This window comes from Narcine bancroftii, chromosome 5, assembly GCF_036971445.1.
Source record: "Narcine bancroftii isolate sNarBan1 chromosome 5, sNarBan1.hap1, whole genome shotgun sequence".
In the NCBI taxonomy this organism is placed as follows: domain Eukaryota; kingdom Metazoa; phylum Chordata; class Chondrichthyes; order Torpediniformes; family Narcinidae; genus Narcine; species Narcine bancroftii.
Window position 1 is genome coordinate 174,008,150 of NC_091473.1, and position 16,522 is coordinate 174,024,671.

Consider the following 16,522-nt stretch of genomic DNA (forward strand, 5'->3'; position numbering starts at 1 on the left):
AAATAATACACATCCATAGTTTCAGAATTTAAAGTAGAGGGCAGGACAAGAAAATATTTGAAAGAAATTAGCAAAATTATAAATGTTTTAGGTTGGTTCTCAGTTCTACAGCAAGAACTGGTTGGATTTGAGCAGGCTATTCTATGGAATTGGTTTTGGATGAGCTGAGGTTAATGGAAGGTGCAGAATACACAATTATCCAGAGAAATATGGAATAGTGTCTGGTAAAATAGCTGATAAGGATAAGGTAGCAAATAGGTCATACATTTGACATGGTGAGTTAAACAGCCAACCTTGAGAATTGTTTGCTTTGACTTTACTCAGTAAGAACATTCAGAGTCTGTAATATCCTTAATCCCACCATATAAAACATGGAATCTATGACAAGATCAGAGCCAGATCAAACTTTGCACTTTCCTGGCATACTCCTGTTTTTGAAGGAACTATAAGTCTTAAATCTTTCTCTTAAAGTGTAACTATAATAATAAACCAGGTTGAGAAGTTGGCACTTTAATAGAATCTTCTCCTCTCGGCAGATTTCAATAAGTAGTGATATTATTTAGATTTTTGAGGAAAATAAATAACTATTGAAACATTGAGACAGATCTGGCTCTGTTTTCCCTTAAAAAATTTTCAAACAGGGCTTCTCGTTTCATTCATTGAAAGTGCAGTAAATCCAAACCTCTGCTAGATTTGACGGGTGAAGTCTGTGAATGAAATTCACTGATGTTGTCCTAACATCTTGGACTCTGGAGAAATTGCTCTCCAAATTAAATTTACTGCAGAATTTGAGACAGTTGTTTCGAATTTTAAAATGATTCTGTTTTGGACATTGTTAATGCTTTAATGTTCATTTAAATCATATTTTAAATGTCGAATGTCAGGCATTGAAGAGTTATTAACTATCCATTGTAGTTTTTACAAATACAAAACATTGTCTCACTTTGTTGGATGTCACAGGCTGGAGGTGGAATTTACACTGGCCCACTGAAGGTTCTGTCCCCATTTTAATTTTACTACTGGATTCGAGGATGTGGAAAGCCAATAAGCTTGGTTGGAGGAGAGGAGTGAGAAAGCAAAATTATCCATTCTGGATTAGCAAACGAGGTCAACAAGATTTTGTTACTGAACTATGTCCTTGCAAGGATTCCAAATCATAATTAATCAAACGGGTATTTTTTAATATCCAGCAATATTCTGGGTGACAAAATATCTAGCTTTTTTTCAGGATTTAGCGTGAAACTCTAATTAGCACTTATAGTTTGCTCATCCTTCCTCAAGAAATAGTCGTGAGATGGAACTATGAAACAATCTCCAAGAGACATGGCCTGTTTCTGCTCTGTAAATGGTTATATGGTTAAGCTCTTCATATCACCTTGCAGCCATGCATATTGCTGGCTGTCAAAGTTTAGTGTATTTTGCATCTGTGAAAACACTGCATTTAAAAAAAAGCAATTTCATGCAAAATAAAATTAAAAATTCAATCAAAATAACTTTCTGAATTGAAAGGATGACATTCAGCCCATCAAAATTTTCATGTTAAATTTGTACAAGTGGCTAATTATTTTAACATACAGGATCAAAATAAGAATGTGAGCTTCCTGCCATTCTGCAGAAATGCTGAACCAAGACAGGGCTTATTTCGCCAGATGGATTGCAAAGTAACCAAAGATAATCTGCCAGGTCAACTTGGACAGAGCCAACAGTAAGCTATTACATTAGCATTTCATGGGATCGTTATTTATAGGAACTAGTTTGGGGAATAAAAATCATGGTCTGCTGGGTGAGTGGTCCTGCCCAACCCAAAAACTGTATGGTCCATGATCTTGTTGATGGGTGAGCAATCTGCAGAGACGTGAATTCTCGAGCTCTGAATGTTTGTTCTTGCAGTTAAATATTGCTCTTCATGTTTAAAATCAGTGAGTATAAGTCTATTCGAGGAGGCATATTTGGGACATATACAGTAGACCATGTTGGGCCAAATGCAGACCATTCTCCCATCTATGAATGGTGGAGGCCATGCCCACGTCTAGGCTTGAGGTGGCAGCGGGGCGGGGCGCCGTCACTGCCACCTACCGGTGGTGAGCAGCATTTCAGCGGCGTCGTCACGGTGACGGCGCGACGTGAGGCGGCCACGAAGGGAGGTGGGGGGAGGGGAGGGACACCGGGGAGTTATGGCGATGCGGGTGATGGGCGGCTCGGCTCTGCTCCATCAGGCGAGGAGGTTGCTCGCAGCCTCCGCCAAACGGCCCGCTGTCGGCCGGCTATTAACCCCCCCTTTCCTACCGACGGGGGTTCAGGTCTCAGGCCCGCATGTTCGCCTACGCGAAGGACTTGTTTCTGGGCAAAATTAACCAGGTACCCGCGTGTGGAGTGGGAGGGGGGGGGAGAGGGGGGAGGGGGTCCCGGGGTGGAGGGGGGGAGGGGGGTCCCGGGGTGGAGGGGGGAGGGGGTCCCGGGGTGGAGGGAGGAGGGGGTCCCGGGGTGGAGGGGGGAGGGGGGTCCCGGGGTGGAGGGGGGAGGGGGTCCCGGGGTGGAGGGGGGAGGGGGGTCCCGGGGTGGAGGGGGGAGGGGGTCCCGGGGTGGAGGGGGGAGGGGGTCCCGGGGTGGAGGGGGGAGGGGGGTCCCGGGGTGGAGGGGGGAGGGGGTCCCGGGGTGGAGGGGGGAGGGGGTCCCGGGGTGGAGGGGGGAGGGGGTCCCGGGGTGGAGGGGGGAGGGGGGTCCCGGGGTGGAGGGGGGAGGGGGTCCCGGGGTGGAGGGGGGAGGGGGTCCCGGGGTGGAGGGGGGAGGGGGTCCCGGGGTGGAGGGGGGAGGGGGTCCCGGGGTGGAGGGGGGAGGGAGTCCCGGGGTGGAGGGGGGAGGGAGTCCCGGGGTGGAGGGGGGAGGGAGTCCCGGGGTGGAGGGGGGAGGGAGTCCCGGGGTGGAGGGGGGAGGGAGTCCCGGGGTGGAGGGGGGAGGGAGTCCCGGGGTGGAGGGGGGAGGGAGTCCCGGGGTGGAGGGGGGGGAGGGAGTCCCGGGGTGGAGGGAGTCCCGGGGTGGAGGGAGTCCCGGGGTGGAGGGAGTCCCAGGGGGGAGGGAGTCCCGGGGTGGAGGGGGGAGGGAGTCCCGGGGTGGAGGGGGGAGGGAGTCCCGGGGTGGAGGGGGGAGGGAGTCCCGGGGTGGAGGGGGGAGGGAGTCCCGGGGTGGAGGGGGGAGGGAGTCCCGGGGTGGAGGGGGGAGGGAGTCCCGGGGGTGGAGGGGGGAGGGAGTCCCGGGGTGGAGGGGGGAGGGAGTCCCGGGGTGGAGGGGGGAGGGAGTCCCGGGGTGGAGGGGGGAGGGAGTCCCGGGGTGGAGGGGGGAGGGAGTCCCGGGGTGGAGGTGGGAGGGAGTCCCGGGGTGGAGGGGGGAGGGAGTCCCGGGGGTGGAGGGGGGAGGGAGTCCCGGGGTGGAGGGGGGAGGGAGTCCCGGGGTGGAGGGGGGAGGGAGTCCCGGGGTGGAGGGGGGAGGGAGTCCCGGGGTGGAGGGGGGAGGGAGTCCGGGGTGGAGGGGGGAGGGAGTCCCGGGGTGGAGGGGGGAGGGAGTGTCCCGGGGTGGAGGGGGGAGGGAGTGTCCCGGGGTGGAGGGGGGGAGGGAGTGTCCCGGGGTGGAGGGGGGAGGGAGTGTCCCGGGGTGGAGGGGGGAGGGAGTGTCCCGGGGTGGAGGGGGGAGGGAGTGTCCCGGGGTGGAGGGGGGAGGGAGTGTCCCGGGGTGGAGGGGGGAGGGAGTGTCCCGGGGTGGAGGGGGGAGGGAGTGTCCCGGGGTGGAGGGGGGAGGGAGTGTCCCGGGGTGGAGGGGGGAGGGAGTGTCCCGGGGTGGAGGGGGGAGGGAGTGTCCCGGGGTGGAGGGGGGAGGGAGTGTCCCGGGGTGGAGGGGGGAGGGAGTGTCCCGGGGTGGAGGGGGGAGGGAGTGTCCCGGGGTGGAGGGGGGAGGGAGTGTCCCGGGGTGGAGGGGGGAGGGAGTGTCCCGGGGGGGTGGGGGGGAGTGTCCCGGGGGGGTGGGGGGGAGTGTCCCGGGGGGTGGGGGGGAGTGTCCCGGGGGGGTGGGGGGAGTGTCCCGGGGGGGTGGGGGGGAGTGTCCCGGGGGGGTGGGGGGGAGTGTCCCGGGGGGGTGGGGGGGAGTGTCCCGGGGGGGTGGGGGGGGAGTGTCCCGGGGGGGTGGGGGGGGAGTGTCCCGGGGGGGTGGGGGGGAGTGTCCCGGGGGTGGTGGGGGGTGGGGGGGGAGTGTCCCGGGGTGGTGGGGGGGGGGAGTCCCCGGGGGGGGGGGGAGTGTCCCGGGGGGGGTACGGGCCAGGGTGGTGGGGGGGGAGTCCCGGGGGGGGGTACGGGCCAGGGTGGTGGGGGGGGAGTCCCGGGGGGGGTACGGGCCAGGGTGGGGGAGAGGGACTGGGGTATGGGCTGGGGTGGGAGGGTCTGGGGTGAGGGCGGGAGGGACTGGGGTATGGGCCAGGGTGTGGGGGATGGGCTGGGGTACGGGGCGGGGAGGGGCTGGGGTACGGGCCGGGGAGGGGCTGGGGTACGGGCCGGGGAGGGTCTGGGGTACGGGCCGGGGAGGGTCTGGGGTACGGGCCGGGGAGGGGCTGGGGTACGGGCTGGGGTACGGGCTGGGGTGGAAGGGACTTAAGAAGAGCACAAAGAATCCTAACATAAATGGATAAGGAACAAAATAGAGCAGGTCACCTGCAGCACGATCCACTTCACTGATCTCAAGCATTCCACCACTGGAATGTTCTATTTACTTTATCTTTACCCTAACAAATGTGTCGCATTTCCTTCTTAAATACTACGTGAATTTCTCCAGGGGAATACAACTCTGCATTTTCCTATTCCATCATGTAATATTTAGTTGGGAGTTGGACTTTCATGTGACTGCTATATATTTCCTGGCTACCAACAAGGCGACATTCACAAACTGAATTTGGTATCTGGACAGTTTAAAACTCATGTCCATAAGGTTTCCTAGAAAGTACAATTCCGGATCCTGTTGGAAAATCCACCTTTGTAATTTTTTTTCAGAACGTCTTTCAGGTCCTCCCAGAAGGATCTCACCTTTGTACACAGCCAGGCTGAATGGATAAAGGTTCCAATCTCCACACCATGCCTAAAGCACATTTCTGATTTGGATTTATGTAGTTTTTGTGGTGTGACGTATAGTTGATGCGGGAAATTGTATTGCACCACTGTATACCTGGCATTAATAACTGCTGTCATGCTGTCTCAACACAGGTCTGGCCAGCACCACTCATGGATTGTTGTGCCCAAGTCTGTCTCCCACCTTTCCCTTGACTTGTGTAAGCCCAGTTTTGGATTTTTAGTTTGGAATAGGAGATACATCATAGAGATAAGCTGCTGCGTATTCCCGCTTCAAATTAGAATCTCCATGTCACTATGCACAGGTAGGGCCATAGATGGTCCCAAATTATCCCTTAAAAAGTTCTGAGCTGAAGATAGCAGAAGAAAGTTTTATTCGACAAATCATATTTATTTCCTCAGCTGTTCAAATGACATAAGTTGCCCTTGCTCATAACGATCCTCAATAAACCTGATCCCTTTCTGGCACCAGGTGTCCAGGATCTTATTATCCTGTGTCATGGGTAATGGGTAAAGGGCATTTTAGGAGATATCTCCCACTTTTAGTCCAACACATTGATTTATTTTGTGTTATAACTGAATTACATGTTTTAATATGGGGTTATCGGTTTTCCCTGATATAATTTGATGTGCCATTTATATATAAATTCTTCTGCTATCTTTTCTCAGTAGGTGTGTATTCCAATTTGTGCCCAGGAGGGAGTACCACCTCCCTTAAAGAGTGAAGCGATAAACCACCGCCCAATAGTACTTCTTAATACCTGGCAATTTCAGACCTCCCGATTTATAATCCCAAGTCAACTTTTCCCATGAAAGTTCTAGCCACCTTACCATTCCACAGGAATTTCTGACACATCCGTTGAGCACCTTAAAGAAGCCCTAGGGCAATGGAATGAGCAAGAACTGAAATAGATATTGTAGTCTTGGCATCACTTACATTTTAATACAGTTAATCCTGCCCACCAAAGTTATGGGCAGGGTTTTCCATCTACCAAGGACCTCCTCAATCTTCTAGAGCAAGGGGTAATAATTGAGTTTATATAAATTGCATAAATCATATCCACTTTTATTCCTAAATATTTAATGCCCTCTTGTGGCCACATAAATTGACTCCTTTCTTAATATTGTCTCCTTTCTTAATATTGTTTGTAATCCCCCTTTATCAAGGGCATGATTTCACTCTTATCTAGTTTTATCATATACCAAGAGATCTTACCATTATCCTCCAGTGTGGTCCTCAGCCTGGCCAAAAACCCCCCCACCAGTCATTCAAATATACTAAGACATCATGAGTGAATAAAATGATTTTATGTTCCTCCTGTCCCACTTTGAACCCTGTCGGATGGCTTCTACCAGCAGTTCAATAGCTATTATAAACAACACTACAGACAATTGTTACGAGCCCAGATAACCCCAAAATCCAGCAGCAATAGATTTTCACCAAGACAAATGGTTACTTAAGCAAAAGTTGCTTTTAATTATCTTTAAACAGAAAACCGGATCAAACTTTAACATATCACTATTAACTTAACTAACCTAACCCCCTTCTAATTCTAAGCGCATGTGTATGTAAGTTCAGAAAAGTTCTTTGATTCACAGTCCAATCTCATCTTTCATTCCTCCAAGTTCACTGGTTGCAAGCAATTCTTATACTGTGCACAGAATTTAACATTTATAAAATTCACCAGGCTTTGATGCTTGAAAGGTGAATGGTTATCGCTCAGGAAGGTTTTTGTTGGTTTTCAGAGAGAGATTTGTTGTTTGCTGGACACCCACAACTGATTCTTGTAACCTGCCACTTCAGTGTCTTGCTGAAGAAACTTGCCCCATCAGGGTTTTCCAGATGATAACCTCTTTCTTTCAGGTCACCATAGAGTTCCTTTTTGTTTCTCTTATTTCAAGTGAAACATTAGACAGCCAGTCCTCTCCTCTTGTACACTTTCTGCTTGCAAAACCACATGACCCTCTTTGAATAGTAAGTTCCATTCCAGGCAGCCTGCGGCACCGATGAGTTCTACATCTGTTGCCTTTTTGTAAACAACATTCCATTAGTGAGGTCTCTTGGGCACTCACCAAAGCTTTTGCAAAGGCTCTTGGAGCCAGCCTGTCTAGCATGAGCAGACCACTAGTATTTTAAGTAAGATGTGTTTTAAAGTGTTTGTATGTGACCTACACTAACAAACCTGCCCCAATTTATCTCCCAAAAACATATTCTATAATCTGTCACACAGTGGGCAGCCACTGGAGACATTTGCCCATTTGTAATAATTTTAGCTTGGGATTTCTGATAAAGCGTCCGTACCCAATTAATAACTGGTTGTCCCAATCCAAGTCTTTCTTGAATAAAAAGTCCCACTCCAATCTGTTGCATCCAGAGCTACGGCCATGGCTGAATTCATCCCCAACTGTGCCAGTTGCACTATATTGAGTAATCTACATATATTTTCTACTGATTGTCTCTTTTGTACAAATCCAGCTTGCTTGATCTGGAGTTGTTAACTTTGGTAAATATTTGAGCCAACCTTATGGCCAATGCTTTTGCTATAATTTTATAATCTATTTTTAATAATGAAATGGGCCTCTAGAAGGAGGGATTCAATGGGTACCTGTTTTTTTTGGGGATCACCGTAATAATAGACTCCGGCAGGGTATGTGTGTCTGCCACCTGGTCCACCACTTTCATAATAAGGGTCATTAAAAGATCCTTAAACTCTATAAAATTCAGCAGTGAGCACATCCTCCCTCGGTGAATATTACCCAAAAACTGCTTACCCAAGCACCTATTCCCAGCACAGCATAAGCGAGCAAGCTAGCATGCCGAGGCTTCTATCAAATAACATAATTTTCAGCTTATCACTTTGAATACAATGGTTTATTTTGCATCAAGGCTAGGCCTCTGACAGTCTGTGACCAAAACAAGCAGGAAGATTAAATGTTCGTGGTACACAGATGTCCTTTCGTCAGATAACTGCATCTCTGGCCCCTCGGTGGAATTTAGCTTCTGTCTGCTGATTCTAAAACACAAGCAGGCTCTCAGCCTTGTAGAAGCAAAGGCTGCAAAAGTAAAAAAAACACGGTTAGAATCTTCCATTACAGATACCTCGTAAGTTCCTCTTAAATCTATCCCCCCCCCCCCCCCCTCTCATCTTAAACCTTAAATACCCTCTGTGCTCAATTTCCCCTGCTGTGGGCAAAATACTCTGTGCATTCACCTAACCTATTCCTCTCGTGATTTAGTGTTGCTCCTTGAGGTCACCCCTCATCCTGCTATGCTCCAAGAATCAAATATTGCCTGCTCAGCCTCCCCATATTTCTGAGACCAGCGTGTCCAGACAAATGCCTCGTTAATTTTCTCTGCACCCTCTCCAGCTTGACAGCATCTTTCCTGCAGTTGGGTGACTAAAACTGAACACAATACTCTAAATGGGGCCATTCATCATTCATTCCTGAATGAATATCATTCCTGATATTCATCAGGATTTAGTAAATTGAATACAAAGTTTATATCTTTTTAATCTTTTGTCTCTTTCACGTTCCTGCACTCAGACAAAAATCTCCCCGGGGATGATCCACCCTTACCTAGGCACTCCATCCCCGGGGTGATTTGACGCCTGCGTGCAGATTTGCAAGAATTCACACTGGCCCTTTAACTGGTATATTGCCGTTAATTACTAGGATAAGGTGCCAGTATGATAGAGGATATGGAGGTTTTAATGCTTGGCTTGGTCAGAGGAGAGCTGAGGGTCCAACCTCGCTTGGATCTACTTTGTAACAGGTCCATTTAAGTTTTATATGAATATCACCATCCCAACCATAGTTAATTTAGTGGTGGTAATGGCAGTGTTCTTCAAGAGTAGGTGAGCATCTTTGTTTAGAGATGGATTTAAGATTATTTTTGTAGGTGACTTTATATTTAACAAACATTGTAATTCAATGTATTTATATATTTTCTAGCACGAAGTTTTTCCCTACCCAGAGATCAGCAAAGAAGAATTGGAGGAGATCAATCAACTTGTTGCACCTGTTGAAAAGTTTTTTCATGAGAATGGTGCGTTTTATTTTTGTATAATGTATATTATTTCTATTTTTAATGGTAATGCTTTATCATTTGATTCAGTTACTATTTGCCAAATTGATCTTGGGTGGAGGAGGGGAGTCATTGTGCAGTAAAATCCATATTATCCAGAATCTAAGCAACCGGCAAAAAAAATTACAGAAAATAAATAGGTTGGGGGAGGTCATGTGATGCCATAGTGAACGCAGTGCTCCCTTACGACCGGGAGATTTCAATTAAAAAAAGGTTAATTAAGTAAAGTTTTTATCATTTTAAAGTCTTTTTAAAGTACTGACAACTATAAAGTCACCAAAAAAAACTAGATCAAAAGAAAAACACGAACCGAGGAAAGAAAAAATACCTGGGCCTACCTCTTCAACAAAGCTGGCCGTTGGAGTTCTATCTGGACCTGCTGGAAACAGCCCTGGAGAGGTACCATCCCATAGAGCCATCACTGCAGTTCTCCGCAAAGATGGCGCCATCCCGAAAGTTACTTATGCACTGTGCGTGTGTGAGGAGTCGTGCATTCGCGCTGTGGACGAAAAAATTAAAGGGAAAAAATATCTTCACCCTCTTAAAGAGCCAATCCAGCGCTCAAGCTACTTCAAAAGTTTTTATTGCAGATCAGCAGAATGTCTTCTTCACCAACTATATTCAGCCCGAAGATTTTGTTAAATATCTGCCCATGGCTCGACTACCACAAGAGGACTTGTTGAAATGATTTATTAAAATGGGGAGTATGTTTTCCTCTCCTTATAATTTTTTTTTCATTTTCCCCTGGAGTCGGGGGTTGTGTTTGTTAGTTTCTGATGATTACGTGTTTTTGTGGTTTAACCACAACCTGTAAAATGGAGGATGGTAATGTTGGTCTTTCTGGCATTTTGGGGAAGGAGAGGTTTTTTTTGTTTCTTAATTTAACATTTTTCTATAATATTTTGAACAAGTTCAGTGTTTTTGGATTGCAGACGATGGCACTTCAGACCAATTTAGTTTATGGGAATTCTTTCTGGAAAGGAATGTATGATAATTGGAAAATAATGGGTAAAACAGTATATTGTATTTTAATATTAATGGAATTAACGGACCCATAAAAAGAAAGAAGGTATTATTGTATATCAAGAAATTAGGAGTAGATATTGCTGTTTTACAAGAGACTCATTTAACTGAAAGTGAACATTTAAAATTGAAAAGAGATTGGGTAGGTCAAGTAGCTTTCTCTACATTTAATTCTAATGCTAGGGGAGTGGTAATTTTATTTGAAAAAATTTACCAGTTAAAATTCAAGATATAATTACAGATCCGGCGGGAAGGTATCATAGTAAATTGTCAAATATTTTCTGAAGAATGGACTTTATGGAATATTTATGCACCAAATTTAGACGATCAGAAATTTATACACGATACTTTGTTAAACTGAGTGAATGAACACAAAAATGTTTTGGTGGGTGGTGATTTTAATTTTTGTTTAGAACCTGTGTAGATAAGTCTTCAAGAAATACAGTGAAATTAAAGGCAGCTAAAACGTTGTTATCTTTAATGAAAGATTTTAATTTAATTGATATATGGAGAACAATGCATCCTAATGAAAGGGATTATTCTTATTCTAGCAGGTTTGATGTATAATCAATCAAGAGTGATTGCTGTGGATTATAAGGCAACCATTCTCCTATTTTAATGGAATTGGAATTTGCAGAAAAACAACATTTAGTTTATAGATGGGGAATGAACTCATTATTATTGAAAAGGGCAGATTTTTGTTTGTTTATAAGACAACATATTCAGTTTTTATGTTCATTAAAATTAGACCATCATGGGTGGATATTGAACTAAATAAGATAGGAGGTGAAACCAGACGAGTTTATTTATAAATGGGATTTTAAATCTAATAGACGAGGAAGCACCGATGTTAAAACATTTGTTGAATATCTAGAATATTGTCAAATTTGCCAACTGATGAATATATCCTTTCATTAAAAACACCATTACTTAATCCCTTATTTATTTTTTTCAAAAAACAACATCCTTTTTTAAAGGGAATCTCTAATTTGGGGGATTGTTGTGACAATAGTAGATTGATGTCTTTTAATCAATTAATTATAACTTACAATACATTATTTTGTAATTTTCAATTGAGGGCTTATTTGAGAGAGGAACTAGGACGGGAAATGATTTTAAAAGATCTTTCAAATTTGGAACAAATTATGGTTGATGGAATTATTTTAAAAATTATTCAATTGCATATATATTTTTACAAGAATAGACACCTAAAGTAGGTTTGTTTAATTCAAAAGAAAGATGGGACTGGGATTTGGACACGATAATATAATAGATCAACAAGACTGGAAAAATTTGTGTAAAGAAGTTATGACAAACACTATTAATGTATGATATAGATTACTTCATTATAATATTTTACATCAATTGTATATTACGCCTCAGAAACAGAATAGATGGAGATGGGATTTATTGGATTATTGTTTTAGATGTCAAATAGAAATTGGAACTTTTCTTCACTCTACGTGATCTTTTGGTTTTCTATTAGTAAATTTCTACAATGGATAACTGGAATGAATTTTCCTTTAAGTCCTGAATTACTTTTGTTAAGAAATTTTGAAAGTGTTACTCCTAAATTATTGTTGTCAGATTCTCAATTAAAGTTTAAGTTGGTTTTGGAAATGTGTCACCGTTACATGGAAATCTGACGTTTCATTAACATTAGATAGATGGCATACAGAGATTCAAAGCTGCATTCCATTAGTAAAAAAACATAATTTAAGGGATAAATTTTCATTATTTTTGCTAATTTTGTGGGGTCTGTATGCTAAAACAATGAAATTAAAATTATGATTTTATTTCTTTTTGGATCATTGAAGTTTTCGCTCAAAGTATAATAACTTGATATTTTTGAGTGTCCACTGATGCAATCCGAATTAATTACTGGTGATTGTTTTATAATGAATATCTTATATTTTATTTTAGTTTTGGGATTAGATTAGTTTTGGGGGGAGGGTGGACTAATGGTGGTTTTTTTTTTAGTTTTTAGATTTTAGTATTTTAGTTTTTATGTATAGAGTTTCAGCATATATTTGTTTACATTTTATTATGTACTTAATGATATAATCTTAATTTTTGACATTATATACATTGAATAAATAAAATATAAAAAAAAAGAAAATAAATACAGTGAAACCTCGTTAGAATGCGCTTCGTTAATCCGCGGAATCGCTTATAGCACGGGTATCTGTAGACCCCAAACATTGATTTTAGGATGCCTGGCTAACAGCTACCAACTCAAAAATTGAGTCTTATGATGGCAAGGGAGGAGACTGACAGCGCGAGTCGGGTGGGCGAGAGACCGGCAGTGCAAGTTGGGCGGGCAAGAGACCAGCAGTGTGAGTCGGGTGGGCTAGGGGGAGACCAACAGCGCGAGTAGGATGGGCGAGGGGGGAGACCAACAGCGCAAGTCAGGCAGGTTGTGGGGGAGAGCAGCAGCGCGACTCAGGCAGGGTGGGGACAGCAGCACAACTGGAAGGGGGTGGGGACGGCAGCACGACTGGGGGGTGGGGACGGCAGCACGACTGGAAGGGGGTGGGGACGGCAGCACGACTGGAAGGGGGTGGGGACGGCAGCACGACTGGAAGGGGGTGGGGACGGCAGCACGACTGGAAGGGGGTGGGGACGGCAGCACGACTGGAAGGGGGTGGGGACGGCAGCACGACTGGAAGGGGGTGGGGACGGCAGCACGACTGGAAGGGGGTGGGGGCGGCAGCACGACTGGAAGGGGGTGGGGACGGCAGCACGACTGGAAGGGGGTGGGGACGGCAGCACGACTGGAAGGGGGTGGGGACGGCAGCACGACTGGAAGGGGGTGGGGACGGCAGCACGACTGGAAGGGGGTGGGGACGGCAGCACGACTGGAAGGGGGTGGGGACACCAGCACGACTGGAAGGGGGTGGGGACAGCAGCACGACTGGAAGGGGGTGGGAGTGGATAAGGCAGCACAATTCGGATGGGCTTAAATTCTGTTTTCCCGCTTCCTGAATCATGACATATATGTGTCTGTTCCGCAACTCGGTTGTAACGTGGTATGAAATCTTGGACCCCAGCTACAGCATTCTAATAAGGATTTACTGTACATTAAAAAATACTAAAGTTTAAAATTAGCACTCCTTGCAGTCAGCTCGCCAATCCATGGAACACGCAATCTTAAGCAACTGGCAAGTTCACTTACTGGCATCTACCAATTCCCATATCTGCGGGGTATTCGGAGTTTTACTGTACAATGTATGTGTCAGGAAGCTTGAATTCTACCCTTCCTTTGGCTCAGTGTGGCCACAAATACTTGTGTTACCACAGTTTTATGGGTGCCACATCAACCCAGCTTTGGATTTTACCAGGCATGGATCAATGTAAGGGATGTAGGTTTTCCCCATGTAGCTTCTGTGTTTCATCTGGTTCATCCAAGTCAGCTGGAATGTTGTAAAAAAAATAGATTATAATTTGTTTTGTGCTGAAACTTTGACAAGGTCAGAGAAATATTCACCAAGAGTTGAGGAATAAAAAGAGCCAGGAAAGCAAATGAACGCAACAGAATTAATACTGTTGGAATATTGTGATTAGCTACATTCAGCTGTAAGGTGCAGTCCTATCTACCATATATAAAAAGATATGATAAAAAGGGAAAACCTTCCCAGTTCCTACTATATTACAATGTCAAGAGATGAAGATTCTTCTGCCAGTATTCAAGTTTTGCTCTTTTCCATTTAACATTTTTCACTCTAACTGTATACTGTCAATAAATAGATTGTGTGGCCAGGTTTTAACCTGCTTTAGAACTGGTCTGGAGCATCTGACAAGCAGTCTGTATGCTGGGGTTAGCATTACAGCAATGTGGTCTGAGGTGGGGGCAGGGCTCCACCTGATAAGTGTCGGAAATGTTAGTAAACACAAGGTTCAATGAGTTCGCCCCTCTCACAGCAAAATCCACATACTGATTGAATTTAGGTAGCCCTGACTTGAGGTTCACCTGGTTGAAATCCCCATCGATAATAAATGGCCTGTCAGGGTGTGCAGTCTGCAATTTGCTTATAGCCCCATACAGCTAGCCTCCTTAGTGTTAGCGCTGGGGGGTGGGAGGGTGATCACTCCAACTATGGGGACTGTGGTAAATTCCGAATGGTCTTCATCTGACAGTCACAAATTCCACCAGTGCTGAACAGAGACTGGTCCTGGGGCCTTGTACCATTCTGTGTTGATGTAAACTACGGACTTTACCACACAGAGCAGCATCTTTATCAGCCCGAAATAAAGTGACCCCATCCAGCGGAATGGCAGCGTCCAGGACCCTGGCACTGACCCATGTTTCAGTGAAGACCAAAACCCAGCAGTCCCTGTAGTCGTGCTGCACAGACCTCTGGAGTCGGACAGGAAAGCTGGGCAGCAGGGGTTTGCTCTCAACGTGATAGGAACCCTTGTTCTCTTATCGCGCTTCCTCCACCTCACGCACCGCTTTCATCTTCACAATCCCTGAGACCTTAAGGCCTAGTCCCTACAGCAGCCTGTGGTCACGTGGCTTGACCCACAGATCTTCCCAGAGATGAGTTTCTGAATATGATTAAATTCTGGGGGTATAATTGTGTCTAGTAACCATGTTACATGTGACTTGTAAAAAATATATACACACTATTTAATGCTATATTACTAAAAAAAAATTGAAATAAACTAACGTTCTTCGAGAGGCCACTGTGTGCTTTGACGTGTTGCCTCCTGAGCACTCTGCCGGGAATGTTATCTAGACCAGCAGCTTTCCGTAGATGAGTTTGGAAACAGACTATAGAATCTGCACCAGGAAGGATTTTACCTGAATGGAACACCTTAGTTAGGCAGAGATGGTGGATAGACTGGGTTTGGTTTGGTTGAAAGCGTGAAGATTGAGGAGGGACCTGTTATAGCTATGCAAAACTGAGGGGTATAGATGAGGAAGATGGTAAAAAACCATCCCCTGCCCCCAAGACCACTGGGCATGGGTTTAACGTGTGGAATGGGAGGTTTAGATAGGATCTGAGGAAAAAATCTTCCAGAGGGCAGTTGTGAGTTGAGGCATTGTCTGAGAAGATGGTAGAGTCAGGAACTCTCACAACATCTAACAAGCCTCTGCAACAAAGGCAGATTACTGACAAAATTCTGGTGTATGAGATGAGCATAGGTCAACAATGGTTGGGATGGACTCATTAGGACGAACAGCCTATTTCTGTGCTGTGTTACTCTGAGATTCAAGGGCTTTTAATAGAGAATAAAGGGTGGGAGAGATGGAGGTAAGTTTCATGTAATTTGCATCTTTTGAATTAATTTGTTTTAACTTATACATCTTAGTTTAAATATTTTAAAATTGAGAATAAAAAAATTATAAATACTTTTCATTCTTTATGTCAGAAACAAAGAACAAATATTCCTAGCAATCTTACAGTTGGGACATAGCTTAACTTGCTTTCGTGTGGGTGGAATTTACAATGGCATTAGAGTGTCCCTGCATTGCACACAAAATCTTCAGTCTGATTTAGCTTTGGGAACTAGCTTTGTCTTATTAGACATCTGCAATTCATGAGGGTTGAACAGAAACATTGTTCTTTACATTCTGCACCACCGATACTGGAGCATAAAATTCAATAAGTTTAACTTGCATTGAAAAGTTTGCGCTTTAAAAAAAATTGCACAGGCTTAGGCAATGAAATTCAATCAAGTTGCATTGATCAAGTGGAACCCCTATCCTATAATTTCTTTACTGAAGAATTGAAGCCATGTGTATGTTATGCATGTTAACATATTCAGATGAATGTCTAAATTGGCTTTTCCAACAGTTGATTCCAAGAATATTGATTTGGATGCAAAAATTCCACCAGAAACTATGAATGGTCTCAAACAGCTGGGCCTCTTTGGGCAACAGATTCCTGAAGAGTATGGTGAGTTGATAAATATTGAAGAATTGTATTGTTGATATCGAGCACTGTATGTCAAATTCAAATAGCTAATTCAAATACATTAATATTTAATTCTATATCCATTAACCACGAGAGGTATTTGACTTTTGACAAAAATACATTGACTGCTAATTTGTTGATGCATGTTCTGTGCAGGTGGTCTTGGCCTATCAAACACTATGTACGCACGACTTGGTGAAATTACTTCCTTGGATGGGTCCATTGCTGTTACCCTGGCAGCTCATCAAGCAATTGGACTGAAGGTATTGAAGATATTGCTAATTCTTTTGGCTAAATAAATTTTAAGCATTGATTTGAATTAGAAAATTGAGAATAAGATGATTCATCAGTATGTCCTTTGAAAGAAAATCTAAACTTTAATGGCT

General features: G+C 45.1%; 1 protein-coding gene across 3 annotated transcripts in view; it reads left to right on the forward strand.

Moving 5' to 3' along the window:
- The first annotated feature begins 2,181 nt into the window (after window positions 1-2,181).
- acad9 (acyl-CoA dehydrogenase family, member 9) overlaps window positions 2,182-16,522 on the forward strand; it is a 79,490-nt gene continuing 65,149 nt past the window's right edge. The window contains exons 1-4 of one of the 3 annotated variants that reach the window (XM_069939819.1): window positions 2,182-2,358; window positions 9,060-9,153; window positions 16,017-16,118; window positions 16,293-16,399. In XM_069939819.1, coding sequence (XP_069795920.1) covers window positions 2,314-2,358; window positions 9,060-9,153; window positions 16,017-16,118; window positions 16,293-16,399 — 348 coding nt within the window. In that variant the 5' untranslated portion in view covers window positions 2,182-2,313. Of the gene's footprint in view, window positions 2,359-5,251; window positions 5,306-9,059; window positions 9,154-16,016; window positions 16,119-16,292; window positions 16,400-16,522 lie in introns of those variants that run through there. The other 2 variants (XM_069939820.1, XM_069939818.1) reach the window with 2 other exon arrangements.